This window comes from Melanostigma gelatinosum (assembly GCF_949748355.1).
Source record: "Melanostigma gelatinosum genome assembly, chromosome: 12".
Taxonomy (NCBI): domain Eukaryota; kingdom Metazoa; phylum Chordata; class Actinopteri; order Perciformes; family Zoarcidae; genus Melanostigma; species Melanostigma gelatinosum.
The window spans coordinates 675,731-695,730 of NC_136645.1; the positions used below are offsets into that span (position 1 = coordinate 675,731).

The 20,000-nt window shown below is 39.9% G+C and overlaps 3 protein-coding genes across 3 annotated transcripts in view; all 3 read left to right on the plus strand.

The window, feature by feature from the left end:
- vsx1 (visual system homeobox 1 homolog, chx10-like) overlaps nucleotides 1-179 on the plus strand; it is a gene marked incomplete at both ends in the record, with an annotated part of 4,656 nt that extends 4,477 nt beyond the window's left edge. Inside the window, one exon of the mRNA XM_079280519.1 lies at nucleotides 1-179. This exon is cut by the window's left edge and continues 99 nt beyond it. Coding sequence (XP_079136645.1) covers nucleotides 1-179 — 179 coding nt within the window.
- Nucleotides 180-9,712: 9,533 nt separating this feature from the next.
- LOC306785471 (uncharacterized protein) lies at nucleotides 9,713-12,513 on the plus strand. Its single transcript, XM_079279858.1, has 4 exons — nucleotides 9,713-9,846; nucleotides 10,318-10,669; nucleotides 10,781-10,830; nucleotides 11,033-12,513. The coding sequence occupies exons 2-4, from the start codon at nucleotides 10,378-10,380 to the stop codon at nucleotides 12,146-12,148; spliced, it is 1,458 nt and encodes a 485-aa protein (XP_079135984.1). The 5' UTR covers nucleotides 9,713-9,846; nucleotides 10,318-10,377; the 3' UTR covers nucleotides 12,149-12,513.
- A 1,201-nt stretch (nucleotides 12,514-13,714) lies between these two features.
- acss1 (acyl-CoA synthetase short chain family member 1) overlaps nucleotides 13,715-20,000 on the plus strand; it is a gene marked incomplete at both ends in the record, with an annotated part of 31,513 nt that continues 25,227 nt past the window's right edge. The window contains 3 exons of the mRNA XM_079280101.1: nucleotides 13,715-14,057; nucleotides 18,458-18,554; nucleotides 18,991-19,190. Coding sequence (XP_079136227.1) covers nucleotides 13,715-14,057; nucleotides 18,458-18,554; nucleotides 18,991-19,190 — 640 coding nt within the window. The remainder of the gene's footprint in view (nucleotides 14,058-18,457; nucleotides 18,555-18,990; nucleotides 19,191-20,000) is intronic.

Consider the following 20,000-nt stretch of genomic DNA (forward strand, 5'->3'; position numbering starts at 1 on the left):
GCGGCGTCGAGACTCGGGAGGAGCAGGAGGAGCTGCTGGTGATGGAGGAGCAGGAGGAGACGGAGGAGGAGGTGGCCATCGACCTGTCCAGCTCCTCCAAACAGCAGCAGGAGGCCGGGAGCTCGATAAGGCCCGCCTCCTCACCGCGGCGGCACAGCGAATCAGACGATCGCAGCTGAAGGTCGGAGACGAACACAGAGATCTGATTGGCTGTTCACTAAGAGAGGAGCCAATGAGAGAACAGGCATTGAGGAGAAATAAAATATGTATCATTTAAATGCTACCCTGGGGTTAGCATGCTAACATATTAGCCTTTAGCTAATATTTGATGATAACTAACGTTACGCCGCCGCCGTCACATCGACTCAGCACCGGACTAACAGTGGACGATGTGTGTGTGTTGATTATTGTATTGTACTGAGAGTATGTTTCATATACGTGTTGTTGAAAGAATAAGAGGCTATTTCATGTTTTATTCCTGTTGTGTTTATAGTTTGACTGTCTGAAGCTCTGTGAATGAATGTCATTTAAATGTCATTTTAAAAGGTTTTTGTTCAGTGTGCTTTGGTACAAAGGCAGTAAAACTGCCACACTGATTGTAATCCATCGGGTTTAAGAATAATCTTCATCCAAAAGTTTGGCGCGCTTCTCCTCACACAGCGTTGCCAACAGCGGCGTGAAAAATACATCAAAACGTGCGGCCTGATCGGGAATAGTGTGCGATCTATTTTCCGGAGAGATTCGCCCAGCGGTTTTCCCGAAAATCCCAAAAAACAGCAAAATTTCTCCATTCACTTGAATGGGGTTCTGGCGTGAAGAGAGCTAAAAACGTTTAACCTTTAACGTAGAAACATGATTCAAAGTTTAAAACGTAGACAAAACGCTGCACTTTATTGAGCCAAAGGGACATTTTGATAGCTAGCACAGTTTCCATGAAGTCAACGTTTAAGTTTCAGGAACATTTTGTGTCTGTTTCAGATTTTATTATGGGTGTGTATTTTATAATGGGTGTGTGTGTTATAATGGGTGTGTATGTTATAATGGGTGTGTATTTTATAATGGGTGTGTGTGTTATAATGGGTGTGTATTTTATAATGGGTGTGTGTGTTATAATGGGTGTGTATGTTATAATGGGTGTGTATTTTATAATGGGTGTGTATGTTATAATGGGTGTGTATTTTATAATGGGTGTGTGTGTTATAACGGGTGTGTATGTTATAACGGGTGTGTATGTTATAACGGGTGTGTATGTTATAATGGGTGTGTATTTTATAATGGGTGTGTATGTTATAATGGGTGTGTATGTTATAATGGGTGTGTATGTTATAATGGGTGTGTATGTTATAATGGGTGTGTATGTTATGATGGGTGTGTATGTTATAATGGGTGTGTATGTTATAACGGGTGTGTATGTTATAATGGGTGTGTATGTTATAATGGGTGTGTATGTTATAATGGGTGTGTATGTTATAACGGGTGTGTATGTTATAATGGGTGTGTATGTTATAATGGGTGTGTATGTTATAACGGGTGTGTATGTTATGACGGGTGTGTATGTTATAACGGGTGTGTATGTTATGACGGGTGTGTATGTTATAACGGGTGTGTATTTTATAATGGGTGTGTATGTTATAATGGGTGTGTATGTTATAATGGGTGTGTATTTTATAATGGGTGTGTATGTTATAATGGGTGTGTATGTTATAATGGGTGTGTATGTTATAATGGGTGTGTATGTTATAACGGGTGTGTATGTTATAATGGGTGTGTATGTTATAACGGGTGTGTATGTTATAATGGGTGTGTATGTTATAACGGGTGTGTATGTTATAACAGGTGTGTATGTTATAATGGGTGTGTATGTTATAATGGGTGTGTGTGTTATAATGGGTGTGTATGTTATAATGGGTGTGTGTGTTATAATGGGTGTGTATGTTATAATGGGTGTGTATGTTATAACGGGTGTGTATGTTATAATGGGTGTGTATGTTATAACGGGTGTGTATGTTATAATGGGTGTGTATGTTATAACGGGTGTGTATGTTATAACGGGTGTGTATGTTATAATGGGTGTGTATGTTATAATGGGTGTGTATGTTATAACGGGTGTGTATGTTATAACGGGTGTGTATGTTATAATGGGTGTGTATGTTATAATGGGTGTGTGTGTTATAATGGGTGTGTGTGTTATAATGGGTGTGTGTGTTATAATGGGTGTGTATGTTATGATGGGTGTGTATGTTATAATGGGTGTGTATGTTATAACGGGTGTGTATGTTATAACGGGTGTGTATTTTATGATGGGTGTGTGTGTTATGATGGGTGTGTGTGTTATGATGGGTGTGTATTTTATAATGGGTGTGTATGTTATAACGGGTGTGTATGTTATAATGGGTGTGTATGTTATAATGGGTGTGTATGTTATAATCGGTGTGTATGTTATAATGGGTGTGTATGTTATAATGGGTGTGTATGTTATAATGGGTGTGTATTTTATAACGGGTGTGTATGTTATAACGGGTGTGTATGTTATAATGGGTGTGTATGTTATGATGGGTGTGTATGTTATGATGGGTGTGTATGTTATAATGGGTGTGTATGTTATAATGGGTGTGTATGTTATAATGGGTGTGTATGTTATAATGGGTGTGTATGTTATGATGGGTGTGTATGTTATGATGGGTGTGTATGTTATAATGGGTGTGTATGTTATAACGGGTGTGTATGTTATAATGGGTGTGTATGTTATAATGGGTGTGTATGTTATAATGGGTGTGTATGTTATAACGGGTGTGTATGTTATAATGGGTGTGTATGTTATAATGGGTGTGTATGTTATAACGGGTGTGTATGTTATGACGGGTGTGTATGTTATAACGGGTGTGTATGTTATGACGGGTGTGTATGTTATAACGGGTGTGTATTTTATAATGGGTGTGTATGTTATAATGGGTGTGTATGTTATAATGGGTGTGTATTTTATAATGGGTGTGTATGTTATAACGGGTGTGTATGTTATAATGGGTGTGTATGTTATAATGGGTGTGTATGTTATAATGGGTGTGTATGTTATAACGGGTGTGTATGTTATAATGGGTGTGTATGTTATAATGGGTGTGTGTGTTATAATGGGTGTGTGTGTTATAATGGGTGTGTGTGTTATAATGGGTGTGTATGTTATGATGGGTGTGTATGTTATAATGGGTGTGTATGTTATAACGGGTGTGTATGTTATAACGGGTGTGTATGTTATAACGGGTGTGTATTTTATGATGGGTGTGTGTGTTATGATGGGTGTGTGTGTTATGATGGGTGTGTATTTTATAATGGGTGTGTATGTTATAACGGGTGTGTATGTTATAATGGGTGTGTATGTTATAATGGGTGTGTATGTTATAATGGGTGTGTATGTTATAATGGGTGTGTATGTTATAATGGGTGTGTGTGTTATAATGGGTGTGTATGTTATAATGGGTGTGTATGTTATGATGGGTGTGTATGTTATAATGGGTGTGTATGTTATAACGGGTGTGTATGTTATAATGGGTGTGTATGTTATAATGGGTGTGTATGTTATAATGGGTGTGTATGTTATAATGGGTGTGTATGTTATAATGGGTGTGTGTGTTATAATGGGTGTGTGTGTTATAATGGGTGTGTATGTTATGATGGGTGTGTATGTTATAATGGGTGTGTATGTTATAACGGGTGTGTATGTTATAATGGGTGTGTATGTTATAATGGGTGTGTATGTTATAACGGGTGTGTATGTTATAACGGGTGTGTATTTTATGACGGGTGTGTATGTTATAATGGGTGTGTATGTTATAACGGGTGTGTATGTTATAACGGGTGTGTATGTTATAATGGGTGTGTATGTTATGATGGGTGTGTATTTTATAATGGGTGTGTATGTTATGATGGGTGTGTATGTTATAATGGGTGTGTATGTTATAATGGGTGTGTATGTTATAATGGGTGTGTATGTTATAATGGGTGTGTATGTTATGATGGGTGTGTATGTTATAATGGGTGTGTATGTTATAATGGGTGTGTATGTTATGATGGGTGTGTATTTTATAATGGGTGTGTATGTTATGATGGGTGTGTATGTTATAACGGGTGTGTATGTTATAATGGGTGTGTATGTTATGATGGGTGTGTATGTTATGATGGGTGTCTATTTTATGATGGGTGTGTATGTTATAATGGGTGTGTATGTTATAATGGGTGTGTATTTTATAATGGCTGTGTATGTTATAACGGGTGTGTATGTTATAATGGGTGTGTATGTTATAATGGGTGTGTGTGTTATAATGGGTGTGTATTTTATAATGGGTGTGTATGTTATAATGGGTGTGTATGTTATAACGGGTGTGTATGTTATAACGGGTGTGTATGTTATAACGGGTGTGTATGTTATAACGGGTGTGTATGTTATAATGGGTGTGTATGTTATGATGGGTGTGTATTTTATAATGGCTGTGTATGTTATAACGGGTGTGTATGTTATAATGGGTGTGTATGTTATAACGGGTGTGTATGTTATAATGGGTGTGTATGTTATAACGGGTGTGTATGTTATAACGGGTGTGTATGTTATAACGGGTGTGTATGTTATAATGGGTGTGTATGTTATGATGGGTGTGTATTTTATAATGGCTGTGTATGTTATAACGGGTGTGTATGTTATAATGGGTGTGTATGTTATAACGGGTGTGTATGTTATAATGGGTGTGTATGTTATAACGGGTGTGTATGTTATAATGGGTGTGTATTGCGCAGCTCGTTAAGAGCTAGAGTGAGAGCATAACTGTCAGACTGTGGAGCAGAGCAGGAAAATATTCTGTGATTTTTCCAAACAAATTGCTCCAGCTCCCACAATGTTTACTCTTGAAACACCATTTTGGCCAAAAAGCTTGGAAATGTTGTGCTGTCGCACACAGATGTCTGTGGAATCTAACGGACGTACACATTTGGCTCAAAGAGCCGCAGAGCGACATGAACTCCAACCAGCTGCTCCATTAGACTCCATGTTAAATCTCAACACTCATTTCTCAAAGAACGCAGACGGGACCAGTTTTGTCTGTTGCTCTGCAGCTCACATTATTAACACCACAAACATAAACACACATCAGCGCGTTTGCCAGAGTCTTATCTCTCTCACGGTGTTCATATTCTGGCACTCAGACTCCTGCTAATGTTAAAAGGAGTTTTGTTCAAAATCACTGTTTACTGTAATGTTTCTTAATCAGTCAGCCTCTAACACCAGGTGCGTCCTCACCATGGCAACCAGTTCTCTCTCTCTCCATCCCTCTCTCTCTCCCTCTCTCCCCCTCTCTCTCCCTCTCTCACCCACCCAGTCCCACCCTTTCAAAATAAAAGCCCCACAAATACAAGAGTATTCATCTGAAATGCAGAAAAGAGAGTAGCGCTATCTCAGTAGAACCTGAATGGTAACATTGGCGTGTGAATATATTGCGATTTCTTCGGGCAGTAGAAGCCACACTGTCAAATTTTCCTAAGGAATTTTCTAGTTATTATTATTATTATTATCATCACGATCATCATTTACATGTATGTACAGCAGCCGATTGATGAATAAACAAAGTCTTTTTGGAATCACTGAGCATTAATCTGACTAATTATTCGAAACATGTTTTATTGACATGCTGGTGTTCAAAAATACATAAAATATGTTTCATGTTCTTGTAAGAATAATGCTACACTTATTTATTTATTATTGTATTCATTGAGTTATTTATTTGTTTATTATAATGTCAGCTTTAGTCCTCCATACATCAGCACCATAACTTTACCAAATAAAATAAAAATAACTATAAAGATATTAAATCTCTTAATCTTGTTTAAAACCCAAAGACTTGTCTTTGTATGTTGTAGTCTGTAGCAGTTTAAACGCGTAGTTTGAGTTCATACAGATCAACTTTCATGTATGCGACGATTCAAAAAAAGCCAGTGCTTTTAATTTGGAGTTGGGAGCGGTAGTTGAAGAATGTAGAGAGGAGAGATCATTCATTTGTCTTCATGATGGAAGCAGCACCAGAGTAGATGCTACTCGAAACTCAGTATCCTGCTTAGATCTTACATTAGTCTCAGGAAATATGAATCATTTGTATAAATGGAATCCAATGAATGAATCTAATATCGGGAGTGATCACTGTCCTATATGGTGCTCATTCAATTGTGATGTCTTTACTCAGAAGGGTAATACAATAGAAAGATGGTGTTTTCCTAAAGCTAACTGGGGAACATTTAAAGAATGTTGTAGGAAGTCATGTGAAGAAATATCTCTTGAGAATAATGTGGACAGCTGTTCGAGAGCAGTGACCGCTGTGATTATTGGTGCTGCATCAACATGCATTCCTAAGAGTAAGCTGAATGGGAAAAAGAAAATGGTTCCATGGTGGAATGAGGAATGTAAAAATGCCGTCAAAGAAAGAAATCGTGCCGACAGAAAGTTAAGAAGTCTTTTGACCCAAGATAATCTGATCGATGATCAAAGAAAGAGAGCGGGAGTACGGAAAGTTATCAAGTCATCAAAGAGGAATGCATGGAGGCAATTCTGTTCAGCTATTGGAAGAGAAATAGAGTTACGTGATGTTTGGGCGATGATCAAAAAGATGAGTGGGAAAAGAATCAATTAAAATCCCCGTTTTGATAGACGGAGAATATCGGGCAATTACAAATGAGGAGAAAGCTGCGTTATTGGGGAAGAAGTTTGCAAATGTTCACAGCGGAAGTCATTTACACGAGAGGCACAGACGGAGAAAAGAAGACATTTGAGCAGCACATACAGAAGTTAGACAGAAAAAGGGCAATGAAGGAACACCTCTTGATGTGGAGGTTCCAATGCAGGAGCTGAAAACAGCGTTGGAGGGAAGTGGGTACACTGCTCCAGGTCAAGACCAACTATGCTACGCTATGTTCAGACAATTACCAGAAGAAGCCTTGGAAATCATTTGTAAATTGTTGAATGTGATTTGGAGGGAAGGTGTAATGCCAAGCAGCTGGAAGAGTGCTTTGATTCTACCTTTTGGTAAACCTGGTGAAGACCGAGCGAATGCTGGCAATTACAGACCAACAGCACTGACATCTCATTTGTGCAAGTGGATGGAAAAGATCATCACGAGCAGATTCACTTATTTCATAGAGCAAAGGGGCTCGCTAAATGAATCTCAGAATGGCTTTCGTGAAGGTAGATCGACACTGGACGCATTGATAAAAGTCAGCAACGAGGCAGAGAAAGCAATAAGTATGAAGGAGATTATGGCTGTCGTCTGTTTTGATACAGAGAAAGCATATGACTCCATGTGGAGAGAGGGCCGATTGATTAAAATGCATAAAATAGGTATTAGTGGAAGGATGTAGAACTGGATATTGGATTTTTTGTCTGGTCGATCATTCAAGGTAAAAGTTGGAGATGCCGTGTCTGAAGAATTTACTATCGTAAATGGGATCCCCCAAGGTAGTGTTATCAGCCCTATATTATTTAACATTATGATAAATGACGTCTTTATGGACATTGACAGATATTGGCTCTTACTGTATGCCGATGATGGAGCAATTTGGAAAAGGGGAAGAAATATTCGACATGTGATCAGTAGAATTCAAAAGGCTGTAATCAATGTTAAAGTGGTCGTATGACTTTAAGATGTCTGTTGATAAGTCTTGCTACATGCTATTCACCAGAAAGAGAAACATAAGCAATACTCATCTGAAATGATGTGGACAAAGTATGGAGAGGGTGACAGAGTTTAAATATTTAGGCTTATGGTTTGATGAAAAATGTTTGTGGGGAACTCATATTAAGCATGTTGAAACTAAATGTAAAAAGGTGCTCAATGTTATGAGAGCAGTTTCTGGACATCAATGGGGAGCAGATAAACGGTCACTAATGGACATCTATAGGGCTATTATACGAGCAGGTATAGATTATGGATGCATGGTTTATGGAACAGCTGCCAAGAGTACATTACTAGCATGAGATATAATTCAGTTCAGAGCTCTCAGACTTAGTGTAGGTGCAATTAAATCGACCCCAAACAACGCACTTCTGGTAGAAGCCGACGAACTGCCATGAAGCCGAAGACGAGCAGAACTAGCTCTGGCATATTGGGTGAAGTTAAAGGGATCTGCAGAGGAACTTCCCGTAACAAATGTGCTGTATGAATGCTGGGAATACACCCAAAGTAAAGGCAAAGGGTTTGGTTGGACAATCAGTGCAACAGCCAAAGAATACGGGTTCACTGGTTCGAGTATGGACCCAATGTAATGAGGGGAATGTTCCTCCGTGGATACCACCAGTGCACAATGTGGATTTAACTCATAGAAGAGAGGAAGGAATGGATGGAAAGGAAATGCTATGACATTGGACATCAGACTCAAGTATACATCAATAATAAGTATTATAACGATATGCAGATTTATACAGATGGATCTAAAGATAACGGGAATGGACACGTGGGATCAGGGTATTCATTCCAGAATTTACTGTGACAATATGCAAACCAATGAATGACAGACTGTCTGTCTTTACAGCTGAATGATTGCAATCATCTCGGGACTGCAATGGGTAGAAGAGGTCCGGCTGAGAGAGTGCTCATCTGTTCAGATTCTGCTGCAGCTTTAAACAGCCTGAAGACAAAACGAACAATAAGAGAGGATTTAGTGATGGAAATATCTCTGATCATGTTGAGACTTCAAAGACTGGGAATGAATGTTCCATTTAGCTGGTTCCTGCTCATGTCGGGGTGGAGGGCAATGAGAGAGCAGATATGACTGCAAAGAGAGCACCAACACTAAAAGAAGAGGAGATATTGAATATTCCTTTTGGAAAGGGGGAAGCTGAAGCATTAATAAGAGAGGCAGGACGGGAGTTATGGCAGAAGAAGTGGGACAACGATAACAAAGGAAGACATTATTGTAACATTCAGAAATCCATAAATGTGAAGACATACAAAGGGAAGTACAGAAGAGAGGAGGTCATAATATCAAGGTTACGGTTCGGACACACAGGACTGAACTCAACGCTGTATTTAATGGCACAAATGGACTCAGATAAGTGCACTGAGATTACTGAAGACGTGGAGCATGTTGTCCTGAAATGTCAAAGATACAACAGACAGGAACATCTTGAAGCTAAAAAGATGTCAGTTGGGACGGAAGTGGAGTTTGGAGGGAGTTCTGGCAGCGGACGCAGAATGGCGGGAGTGCTGCAGAGCACTGTTGCGATTTCTTAAAGAAACGGGATCAGACCGCAGGATTTAGTTGGTAGTCGGTGTTTAGGTTTATTTATCTAGTTATGTGTATATATATATATATATATATATATATATATATATATATATATATATATATATATATATATACATATATATGTATACTATTATTATTATTATTATTATTATTTATTTTTATATATATTATTGTTTTTTTTGGTTTATCAGAACAGTGAAGAAAAGGTTACCCTGAAACTGCACACTCCGGTACAGTAGGTGGCGGTATGCACCTATACAAGTTGGTTGCGACCCGCCAATCAAATTTAAAGAAGAAGAAGAAGAATTTGGAGTTGGAGGAGACAACTACGTCACTTCCTTTATCCGCACCGGCGGCTACAGCCGTTGTGTTTTTTTGCTAGCCGGCTGCTAAGTGTAGGAATTGTTAAACATGTCGGATTTGATCACTTTTAGAAGTGAACTCACGCTCATCGTGAACGACCTGCTGCAGGCGCTGAGGACGGAGATATCTACCGTCTCTCTGAGGAGACCACGTCCAGAAACCGAGGCAAGCTAACTGCGCTAACTGTAGCTAACGGCGAACTTTACGGTAACTGTTTCCGGTGTTTACGCCAGCAGGCATTTCTATTGGTCGTTATGTTAACTGTTTACGTTCATGGTTTCGTAACGTCACACCAAACTTCATTAAAAAATATAATTTAAGAAATGTCAGTTTGAAGTTAACTGTTAAATTAGCTGTAAACAAATAAATAATAATAATAATGAATTCAATTATTTAAATGAATTAATAAAATAATTCACACTCTGTCCTCGTGTCGTTAGTTCCACCAAACTCTAAGATGTTCTAAATTAAAATGTTCCTGTTTGTTAGCTAATTTATAATCCAACATTATTACAAACAATTCAACTGAAAGGCGTGAAAGTGTCTGTCAGCAGTGAGAAGTACTCGGATACGTTACTGCAGTAAAAGTACTACTACACACTGTAGTAAAAGTACTACTACACACTGTGTACGCAGTAAACGTCCTGCATTTAAAACCATTTTCCTCTTTTCTTTCAGGAAAAACTCAGCGCTCTGGTGGACAGTCTGTGTGTCGGAGCTGTTGATAAAATCCTGAAGATGGTTCAGCCTCCAGGAGACCCGAAGGAGACACCAGGAGACCAGAAGGAGACACCAGGAGACCAGAAGGAGACACCAGGAGAGCAGAAGGAGACACCAGGAGAGCAGAAGGAGACACCAGGAGAGCAGAAGGAGACACCAGGAGAGCAGAAGGAGACACCAGGAGAGCAGAAGGAGACACCAGGAGACCCGAAGGAGACACCAGGAGACCAGAAGGAGACACCAGGAGACCCGAAGGAGACACCAGGAGACCAGAAGGAGACACCAGGAGACCAGAAGGAGACACCAGGAGGTGAGTTGTTGTCTTCAGGAGGTTTTTACCACAGAGGTCTCCTCCTCTAAACACTGAACAAAGCAATAATAATCATTTAAAAAGTAAGAACTGAATCTGTTTGTGTTCCAGGTGGAGGTGAGCGCCCCCCCACAGGACACACCTACATCCTGGTTTACGGGGTCAGTGAGTGAGTCCTGAGCAGCCTCTGAACACCGCTCACTGTCTTCTGTCTCTGTAGAGCGCTGCTGTCCACTCCACGGGTCTGCTGCTGTCTCTGCAGGGCCATGCTAACGCTAACGCTAACGCGACTACCCGACGCCATTCGTTACATTTTAAACATTTCAGCTGCTAATTACAGACCAAGTCTTCCTTTTGTTGCAGGTGAAAATAAAACCATCTCCTCCCCCCCCTCCCCCTCCCCCTCCGGCCGATGACCACGAGTACGCCCGGCCGCCAACGGAGGGCGGAGTCTCAGCGGCACGCGGCAGGAAACAGCGTAAAGAAGCCGCTGACTCGTCTCTGGATGAGCCGACAGAAAGCCACCGGCGGTGTTCTGAGTGTGGGATGCTGTTTCCAACCTGCCAGCGACTCTCGGACCACCAGAGGAAGTCCCACCCGGTGTGCTCGGTGTGCGGCGCGGCGTTCTCTGGCATCCTGAGACTCCGCGAGCACACGATCAAAGAGCACGGGCTGCTGCCGTACACCTGCGACTACTGCCCCAAGAGGTTCAACCACAAGGCCCACCGCGACCTGCACGTGAAGGCGCGGCACACCGGGGAGAAGACCTGCCACTGCGACGTCTGCGGTAAAGGTTACTCCGGCCTCAGCACGCTGAAGACGCACCGGACCACCCACTTCGACAAGACGTTCGTCTGCGACGTCTGCGGGAAGAGCTTCTACCACGCCGGCCACCTGACGCGGCACAAGCTGGTGCACCGGGAGGTGCGGCCGTACCGGTGCTCCACCTGCGGGAAGGGCTTCACCCAGGCCGCCAACCTGCGCGGCCACCAGGCCGGCCACACCGGAGATAGGCCGCTCTGCTCCGTGTGCGGTAAGACGTACCGCTGCCTGAAGAGCCACATCATCAGCAGGCATTCGCACGAGCTGCCCGCGGACGGGCTCGCGGCCGCGGACGCCGTCATCGCCTGCGAGGTGTGCGGCAAGAAGTTCCCCCACCCGTCGCAGCTCAGGATCCACCAGAGGAGCCACACGGGGGAGAAGCCGTTCCACTGCGACGTCTGCGGGAAGAGTTACGGCATGAAGCAGCAGCTGAAGGACCACAGGTACACCCACACCGGAGAGAAACCCTACAACTGCACCCTCTGCTCCAAGACCTTCAACCTGGCCACCAGCTTCATGAGGCACCGCAGCATCCACAGCGGGGAGACACCCTACAGCTGCAGCAGCTGTGGGAAACACTTCCGCCTGCTCACCTTCCTGAAGGCTCACCTGCAGACCAAAGCTCACCTGAAGCAGACGCTCACCTCTCACCTCTGACCTCATCGGTTCCACTGAACATAACCATGGACTTGGTGTCGCGTGTCTTTAACAGAGAAACAAACAGGATGAGATGTTCTCTTCTATCAGCGGGTCACTGAAGTCATAAAGGTGATTCCATGAATTGTACAAACAGGTGGATTAACTGCTGTACACATCCTGTAATCTGACCTCAGGTCTGCGTCACCGCTGGATTACAGACCTCTCAATTATCATGTGAAGTGGGAATTACGTGTGATTAGGTATTAAAGATGAAAGCAGATCTGAGGTCAGAGGGCACTGAACAGCAGAAAAACAAACTGTCATGTTTTTGTTATGACTTCAAATGATAACGCCTCATATTACAATAAAAACAGGAACAAAGAGCTGAGAGATGTGTATTTATTGTGTATCAGGGTTACAGAGAACATGGCTCATTAATATGAATGGTTGTTGTGAAGCATCATTTTCAGAGATGACATGTTTATGGTGCCGTGCTTCATTTAGGTACAGAATGTCAAAGAAGACTAAATGAGTAAATAAAGGAACATGATCATGAGAGTAGGTTTAGTGATGTAAAACAATAACAGTAACATAAATAAAAAGGTAAAGTATAACCTAAGAAGTACAGTGATACCTCTCTGATGTACTGTACTTACACGTTGAATAAACTGTAGAAGAGCTGCTTCTCAGACTATTACCTTTGGACTGAGCCAGGCTAGCAGTTTCCCTCTGTTTCCAGTCTTTATGCTAAGCTAAGCTAACGAGCTGCTGGCTATAGCTTCACATTTACTGAGCAGACATGAGAGAGACAACACATAAGTAGTAGTACTAGTAGTGGTAGTAATAGTAGCAGTAGTAGTATTAGGAGGAGTAGTACTAGTAGTGGTAGTAATAGTAGTAGTATTAGGAGGAGTAGTACTAGTAGTGGTAGTAAGAGTAGTAATAGTAGCAGTAGTAGTATTAGGAGGAGTAGAACTAGTAGTGGTAGTAAGAGTAGTAATAGTAGCAGTAGTAGTATTAGGAGGAGTAGAACTAGTAGTGGTAGTAAGAGTAGTAATAGTAGCAGTAGTAGTATTAGGAGGAGTAGCACTAGTAGTGGTAGTAAGAGCAGTAGTAGTAGTAATAGTAGTATTAGTAGTAATAGTTGTAGAATAAGTATTTTTTTATTATTATTTCATAGTTTTTAACAGCTTCAACATGAAACACTGCAACTAACGTTCGACATGAAAGTGAGCGGAAGTCTAATCAACGTCAACCAGGAGACAAAGGATCACGTTAAACTACACAGTTCATAAAGCGTCATAACTGATCAATAACTGCCCTGACCCACTGGAACACGAGCAAGAGAGGAGTTATTGTTCATAAGGATCAGGACTATTGTTATTCATATTATTATTAATAATGGTATTCATATTGTTAGTATTAAATCAAAAATATGAATTCATATTAATATCACGTGAAAGCTGGTCAGTTCTTCTCACTCAGAACTAAACTGGTTGTGACTCTTCTCATCTTTTACGACCTTCTGTCACGTGATCGTTCACACCTGAGAACAGGTGAGAGAGGCTCAAGAGAGAGATCAACATGGCTGCTCACAGCAGCTGGAGCACCGGACTCCTCAGGACCCTCCTGAGCCGCTGCAGACCCTGCAGAACCCCGGGACCGGTTCAGACCAGGACCGGACCGGGACAACACAGGTGGGTTTCCTCCCTGTCTGCACCACCACCACCGGGAACCTGGAGCTCCAGGCTGTCGCGGCTGTCACACCGGGATCTGTACCGGATCTCGATCACGGATCCGGATCAGTTCTGGGGTTCCGCCGCCGCAGACAGACTCCGCTGGGTGAAACCGTTTGACCGGGTCCAGGACTGCGACCTCAGCAGCGGGAAGATCTGCTGGTTCCTGGGAGGGAAGCTCAACGTGTCCGGTGAGAAATGATCCGATGACCGGATCGGTTATCAATAATCCATATGTTCTTTCATCGATCACTTCCGGTATTACTTCAACAAAGTGACACCATCTTCAAGTAATGAAAGAAGTACAGGAAGAAGTACTCAGATATGTTACTGCTGTAAAAGTACTAATACCACAGTGTACTCTGTTAGAAGTTAAAGTACGAACACCACAGTGTACTCTGTTAGAAGTTAAAGTACGAACACCACAGTGTATATATACACAGTCGGTATATATAAACACAGTCAGTATATATAAACACAGTCAGTATATAAACACAGTCAGTATATATAAACACAGTCGGTATATAAACACAGTCGGTATATATAAACAGTCAGTATATATAGACACAGTCGGTATATAAACACAGTCAGTATATATAAACACAGTCGGTATATATAAACATAGTCGGTATATATAAACACAGTCAGTATATATAAACACAGTCGGTATATAAACACAGTCAGTATATATAAACACAGTCGGTATATATAAACATAGTCAGTATATATAAACACAGTCGGTATATAAACACAGTCAGTATATATAAACACAGTCAGTATATATAAACACAGTCGGTATATAAACACAGTCGGTATATATAAACACAGTCAGTATATATAAACACAGTCGGTATATATAAACACAGTCAGTATATATAAACACAGTCGGTATATAAACACAGTCAGTATATATAAACACAGTCAGTATATATAAACATAGTCGGTATATATAAACACAGTCGGTATATAAACACAGTCAGTATATATAAACACAGTCGGTATATATAAACACAGTCAGTATATAAACACAGTCAGTATATATAAACACAGTCAGTATATATAAACACAGTCAGTATATAAACACAGTCAGTATATAAACACAGTCAGTATATATAAACACAGTCAGTATATAAACACAGTCAGTATATAAACACAGTCGGTATATATAAACACAGTCAGTATATAAACACAGTCAGTATATATAAACACAGTCGGTATATATAAACATAGTCGGTATATATAAACACAGTCGGTATATAAACACAGTCGGTATATATAAACACAGTCAGTATATAAACACAGTCAGTATATATAAACACAGTCGGTATATATAAACACAGTCAGTATATAAACACAGTCGGTATATATAAACACAGTCGGTATATAAACACAGTCGGTATATAAACACAGTCGGTATATATAAACACAGTCGGTATATAAACACAGTCGGTATATATAAACACAGTCGGTATATAAACACAGTCGGTATATATAAACACAGTCGGTATATAAACACAGTCGGTATATATAAACACAGTCAGTATATAAACACAGTCAGTATATATAAACACAGTCAGTATATAAACACAGTCAGTATATATAAACACAGTCAGTATATAAACACAGTCAGTATATAAACACAGTCGGTATATATAAACACAGTCAGTATATAAACACAGTCAGTATATATAAACACAGTCGGTATATATAAACATAGTCGGTATATATAAACACAGTCGGTATATATAAACACAGTCGGTATATATAAACACAGTCAGTATATAAACACAGTCAGTATATATAAACACAGTCAGTATATAAACACAGTCAGTATATATATAAACACAGTCGGTATATAAACACAGTCAGTATATATAAACACAGTCGGTATATATAAACATAGTCGGTATATATAAACACAGTCGGTATATAAACACAGTCGGTATATAAATACAGTCGGTATATAAACACAGTCGGTATATATAAACACAGTCAGTATATAAACACAGTCAGTATATATAAACACAGTCGGTATATATAAACACAGTCGGTATATATAAACACAGTCAGTATATATAAACACAGTCGGTATATATAAACACAGTCAGTATATATAAACACAGTCGGTATATAAACACAGTCAGTATATATAAACACAGTCAGTATATATAAACATAGTCGGTATATATAAACACAGTCGGTATATAAACACAGTCAGTATATATAAACACAGTCGGTATATATAAACACAGTCAGTATATAAACACAGTCAGTATATATAAACACAGTCAGTATATATAAACACAGTCAGTATATAAACACAGTCAGTATATAAACACAGTCAGTATATATAAACACAGTCAGTATATAAACACAGTCAGTATATAAACACAGTCGGTATATATAAACACAGTCAGTATATAAACACAGTCAGTATATATAAACACAGTCGGTATATATAAACATAGTCGGTATATATAAACACAGTCGGTATATATAAACACAGTCAGTATATAAACACAGTCAGTATATATAAACACAGTCGGTATATATAAACACAGTCAGTATATAAACACAGTCGGTATATATAAACACAGTCGGTATATAAACACAGTCGGTATATAAACACAGTCGGTATATATAAACACAGTCGGTATATAAACACAGTCGGTATATATAAACACAGTCGGTATATAAACACAGTCGGTATATATAAACACAGTCGGTATATAAACACAGTCGGTATATATAAACACAGTCAGTATATAAACACAGTCAGTATATATAAACACAGTCAGTATATAAACACAGTCAGTATATATAAACACAGTCAGTATATAAACACAGTCAGTATATAAACACAGTCGGTATATATAAACACAGTCAGTATATAAACACAGTCAGTATATATAAACACAGTCGGTATATATAAACATAGTCGGTATATATAAACACAGTCGGTATATATAAACACAGTCGGTATATATAAACACAGTCAGTATATAAACACAGTCAGTATATATAAACACAGTCAGTATATAAACACAGTCAGTATATATATAAACACAGTCGGTATATAAACACAGTCAGTATATATAAACACAGTCGGTATATATAAACATAGTCGGTATATATAAACACAGTCGGTATATAAACACAGTCGGTATATAAATACAGTCGGTATCTAAACACAGTCGGTATATATAAACACAGTCAGTATATAAACACAGTCAGTATATATAAACACAGTCGGTATATATAAACACAGTCAGTATATAAACACAGTCGGTATATATAAACACAGTCGGTATATATAAACACAGTCGGTATATAAACACAGTCGGTATATAAACACAGTCGGTATATATAAACACAGTCGGTATATAAACACAGTCGGTATATAGACACAGTCGGTATATATAAACACAGTCGGTATATATAAACACAGTCGATATATAAACACAGTCGGTATATATAAACACAGTCGGTATATAAACACAGTCGGTATATATAAACACAGTCGGTATATATAAACACAGTCGGTATATATAAACACAGTCGGTATATATAAACACAGTCGGTATATATAAACACAGTCGGTATATATAAACACAGTCGGTATATAAACACAGTCTAAACTAAGTATAAACTGTCTCTGCAGTGAGCGTGTTGTGTCTTTGTCCCTCTTTCTGTTGTTTTTCTGTCTGATAATAATCCAGTTACATTCCAATACAACAGCTGGATGATTTGCGTGGTACGAGAGCAGACACAGGAGGACTTTTCTCTTGTTACATAAATGATGTTTGTGAAGCTGCTGCATGAGACACAAACAGGATCTTCAGTCTTAAACCCATTTTAGGATTCATTTTCAATCAGTAAATAAATGAAGCCGGTTTCCATCGTCATCAGTTTCAACATGACTCGGATGATGACAGGTGTTTATGGTCGCCTACTGTTCAATACGACATATACAGGATGTCAGTGATGTTACTGTAGAGCACAGGGGAGACCAGGGTCTACTGTCTGTCCTTCAACCTGTGATTCACACACTGAGGCGCCAGCAGTCAGTCTCTCACCGACACATTAACGAACACTTTTATCTTTTTTTAAGTTTCTTGTGAACTTAATATATTTTTTATTATCAAATGATTTGATAATTACTTTCTTGATTCATTTATTGATTGTTTTATATATAAAATGTGAACTTTTTCAGAGCCCAAGTGTCAAATGTTAATTTTGTTCCAACCAACAGTCCAAAGAATTCAAATGAAATCAATAGGTGGTGATATCTGACTGACAACAGCAGATCCTCACATCGGAGCAGCTGGAAACTGACAGTGACTGTTATTTGTGCTTGATGATTCATTGATTATCAAAGTATTTCATACAGAATTTTCTGTTGAGCAGCTCATTAAATAATTGACTAATCTTACGCTGTCCAGGTTTTACCTCACATGGTTTTTATTTTATTCTCTTTATTCATTATAGAACTTGATTGTTTTTTTGTTTTCCCTTCACATTTGTCCTTTGACAAAGAAGTTGACATGTTCTTCTCTGGAGTGTGATGATTGTATGTTTCTCTGTGTCTCAGTGAACTGTCTGGATGTCCATGTGGAGAAGCATCCTGACCGAGTGGCTCTGATATGGGAGCGAGACGAACCCGGCACTGAGGTGAAGATCACCTACAGGTATAACCCCCCCCCCCCCCCCCCAAGCTCTCTACAGAGGGACTCTCTATAGTTCGCTGTGTCCTCCCTCTATGCAGACGACACTGATCTTTATCTTATCATTATAGTGTGTTTTATCATTATAGTGTGTTGGCCTCAGCTATCTCAGACCATAAATATAAAGGAATGTAATGTATTATAGTCTGTGCAAAAGACATACATTCAGCTCGTAAAGTTTTAACAGTCATACAAGTTGCTGAATGAATAACTACGGTTGCAGATGGCAATCAGGATGAAGGAACATCAAAGTTGCTGTGGTTTAAGTTATGTGACACAATATGTCTGAGTACAATGTTGCTCTCCTTGAGGTGTCTTATTTCTTCCTCCAGTAAAATGTATTTTTAGGGACAGTAAAGATATCATAATCATCTCCTCTGACCTGTTGTCTGTCCATCAGAGAGCTGCTGGAGACAACCTGCCGTCTCGCCAACACCCTCAAGAGCCATGGCATCCAAAAGGGGGACAGGGTTGCCATTTACATGCCGGTGTCACCGCTGGCGGTGGCGGCCATGTTGGCGTGTGCCCGTATTGGTGCAGTGCACACTGTGGTGTTTGCTGGCTTCAGCTCAGAGGCTCTGGCAGGCAGGATCCAGGATGGTGAGTCCCTCCGCCAAGCTCTTTGTACCTTAATCATGACGGGGGTTTGATATTCAGCCAGTCAGTTTATTTGGGCGGCAACTAGTGAACGTTAGAGGAACTACAGACTCAGTTAGAGACGAGCTGGTGAACATAGTGGAGCATTTAGCAGCTAAAGACACAGATGTTTCCCTCAGGAGGTGCTGGAGACCAAACAGAGCGGTGAGAGAGAAAGTAGTGGACTTCCATTCATCAGGAGACACTAACACACAGACTCCGATGGGCATGTCCATCAGTCCACCATTTTGGTCCAGACTGTAATAGCTCACAACTATTGGACAGGTTGAGATTTAGAAAACATTCATGTTCCTCCGATGATTCATGCTTCTGAATTCGGTGATCACCTGACTTTTCCCTAAACGCCACCATGAGCTTAATATATGAGTTCATCTCAACAACTGTTGGATCGATTGTCTCGATGTTTGGTTCAGACATTTGTCTGGTTTATGACCAAAGACCTGCTAATCTTATGACATTCCATCAGCTGTACTCTGTGTGTAATTAGCTAAGGTTAGCATGCTAACACGCTAAACTAAGACAGTGAACATGGTCAACAATATACCATCGTCATCGTCATTGTGAGTATTGTAGTACCTGCGAATTTAGCTACAACTTGTGAGTGGCTGTCATTTGCCCCCGAGGAGGATTTAAACATTCTACAGTTACACTTAAACTTCACATCGTGAGTGTTTGAAGCGGAATACTTTTTAACTTAAATTAAAATGTTGTATTTTTTACACTAGAATGTAGTCCTGGCATTGAGGGCGACGC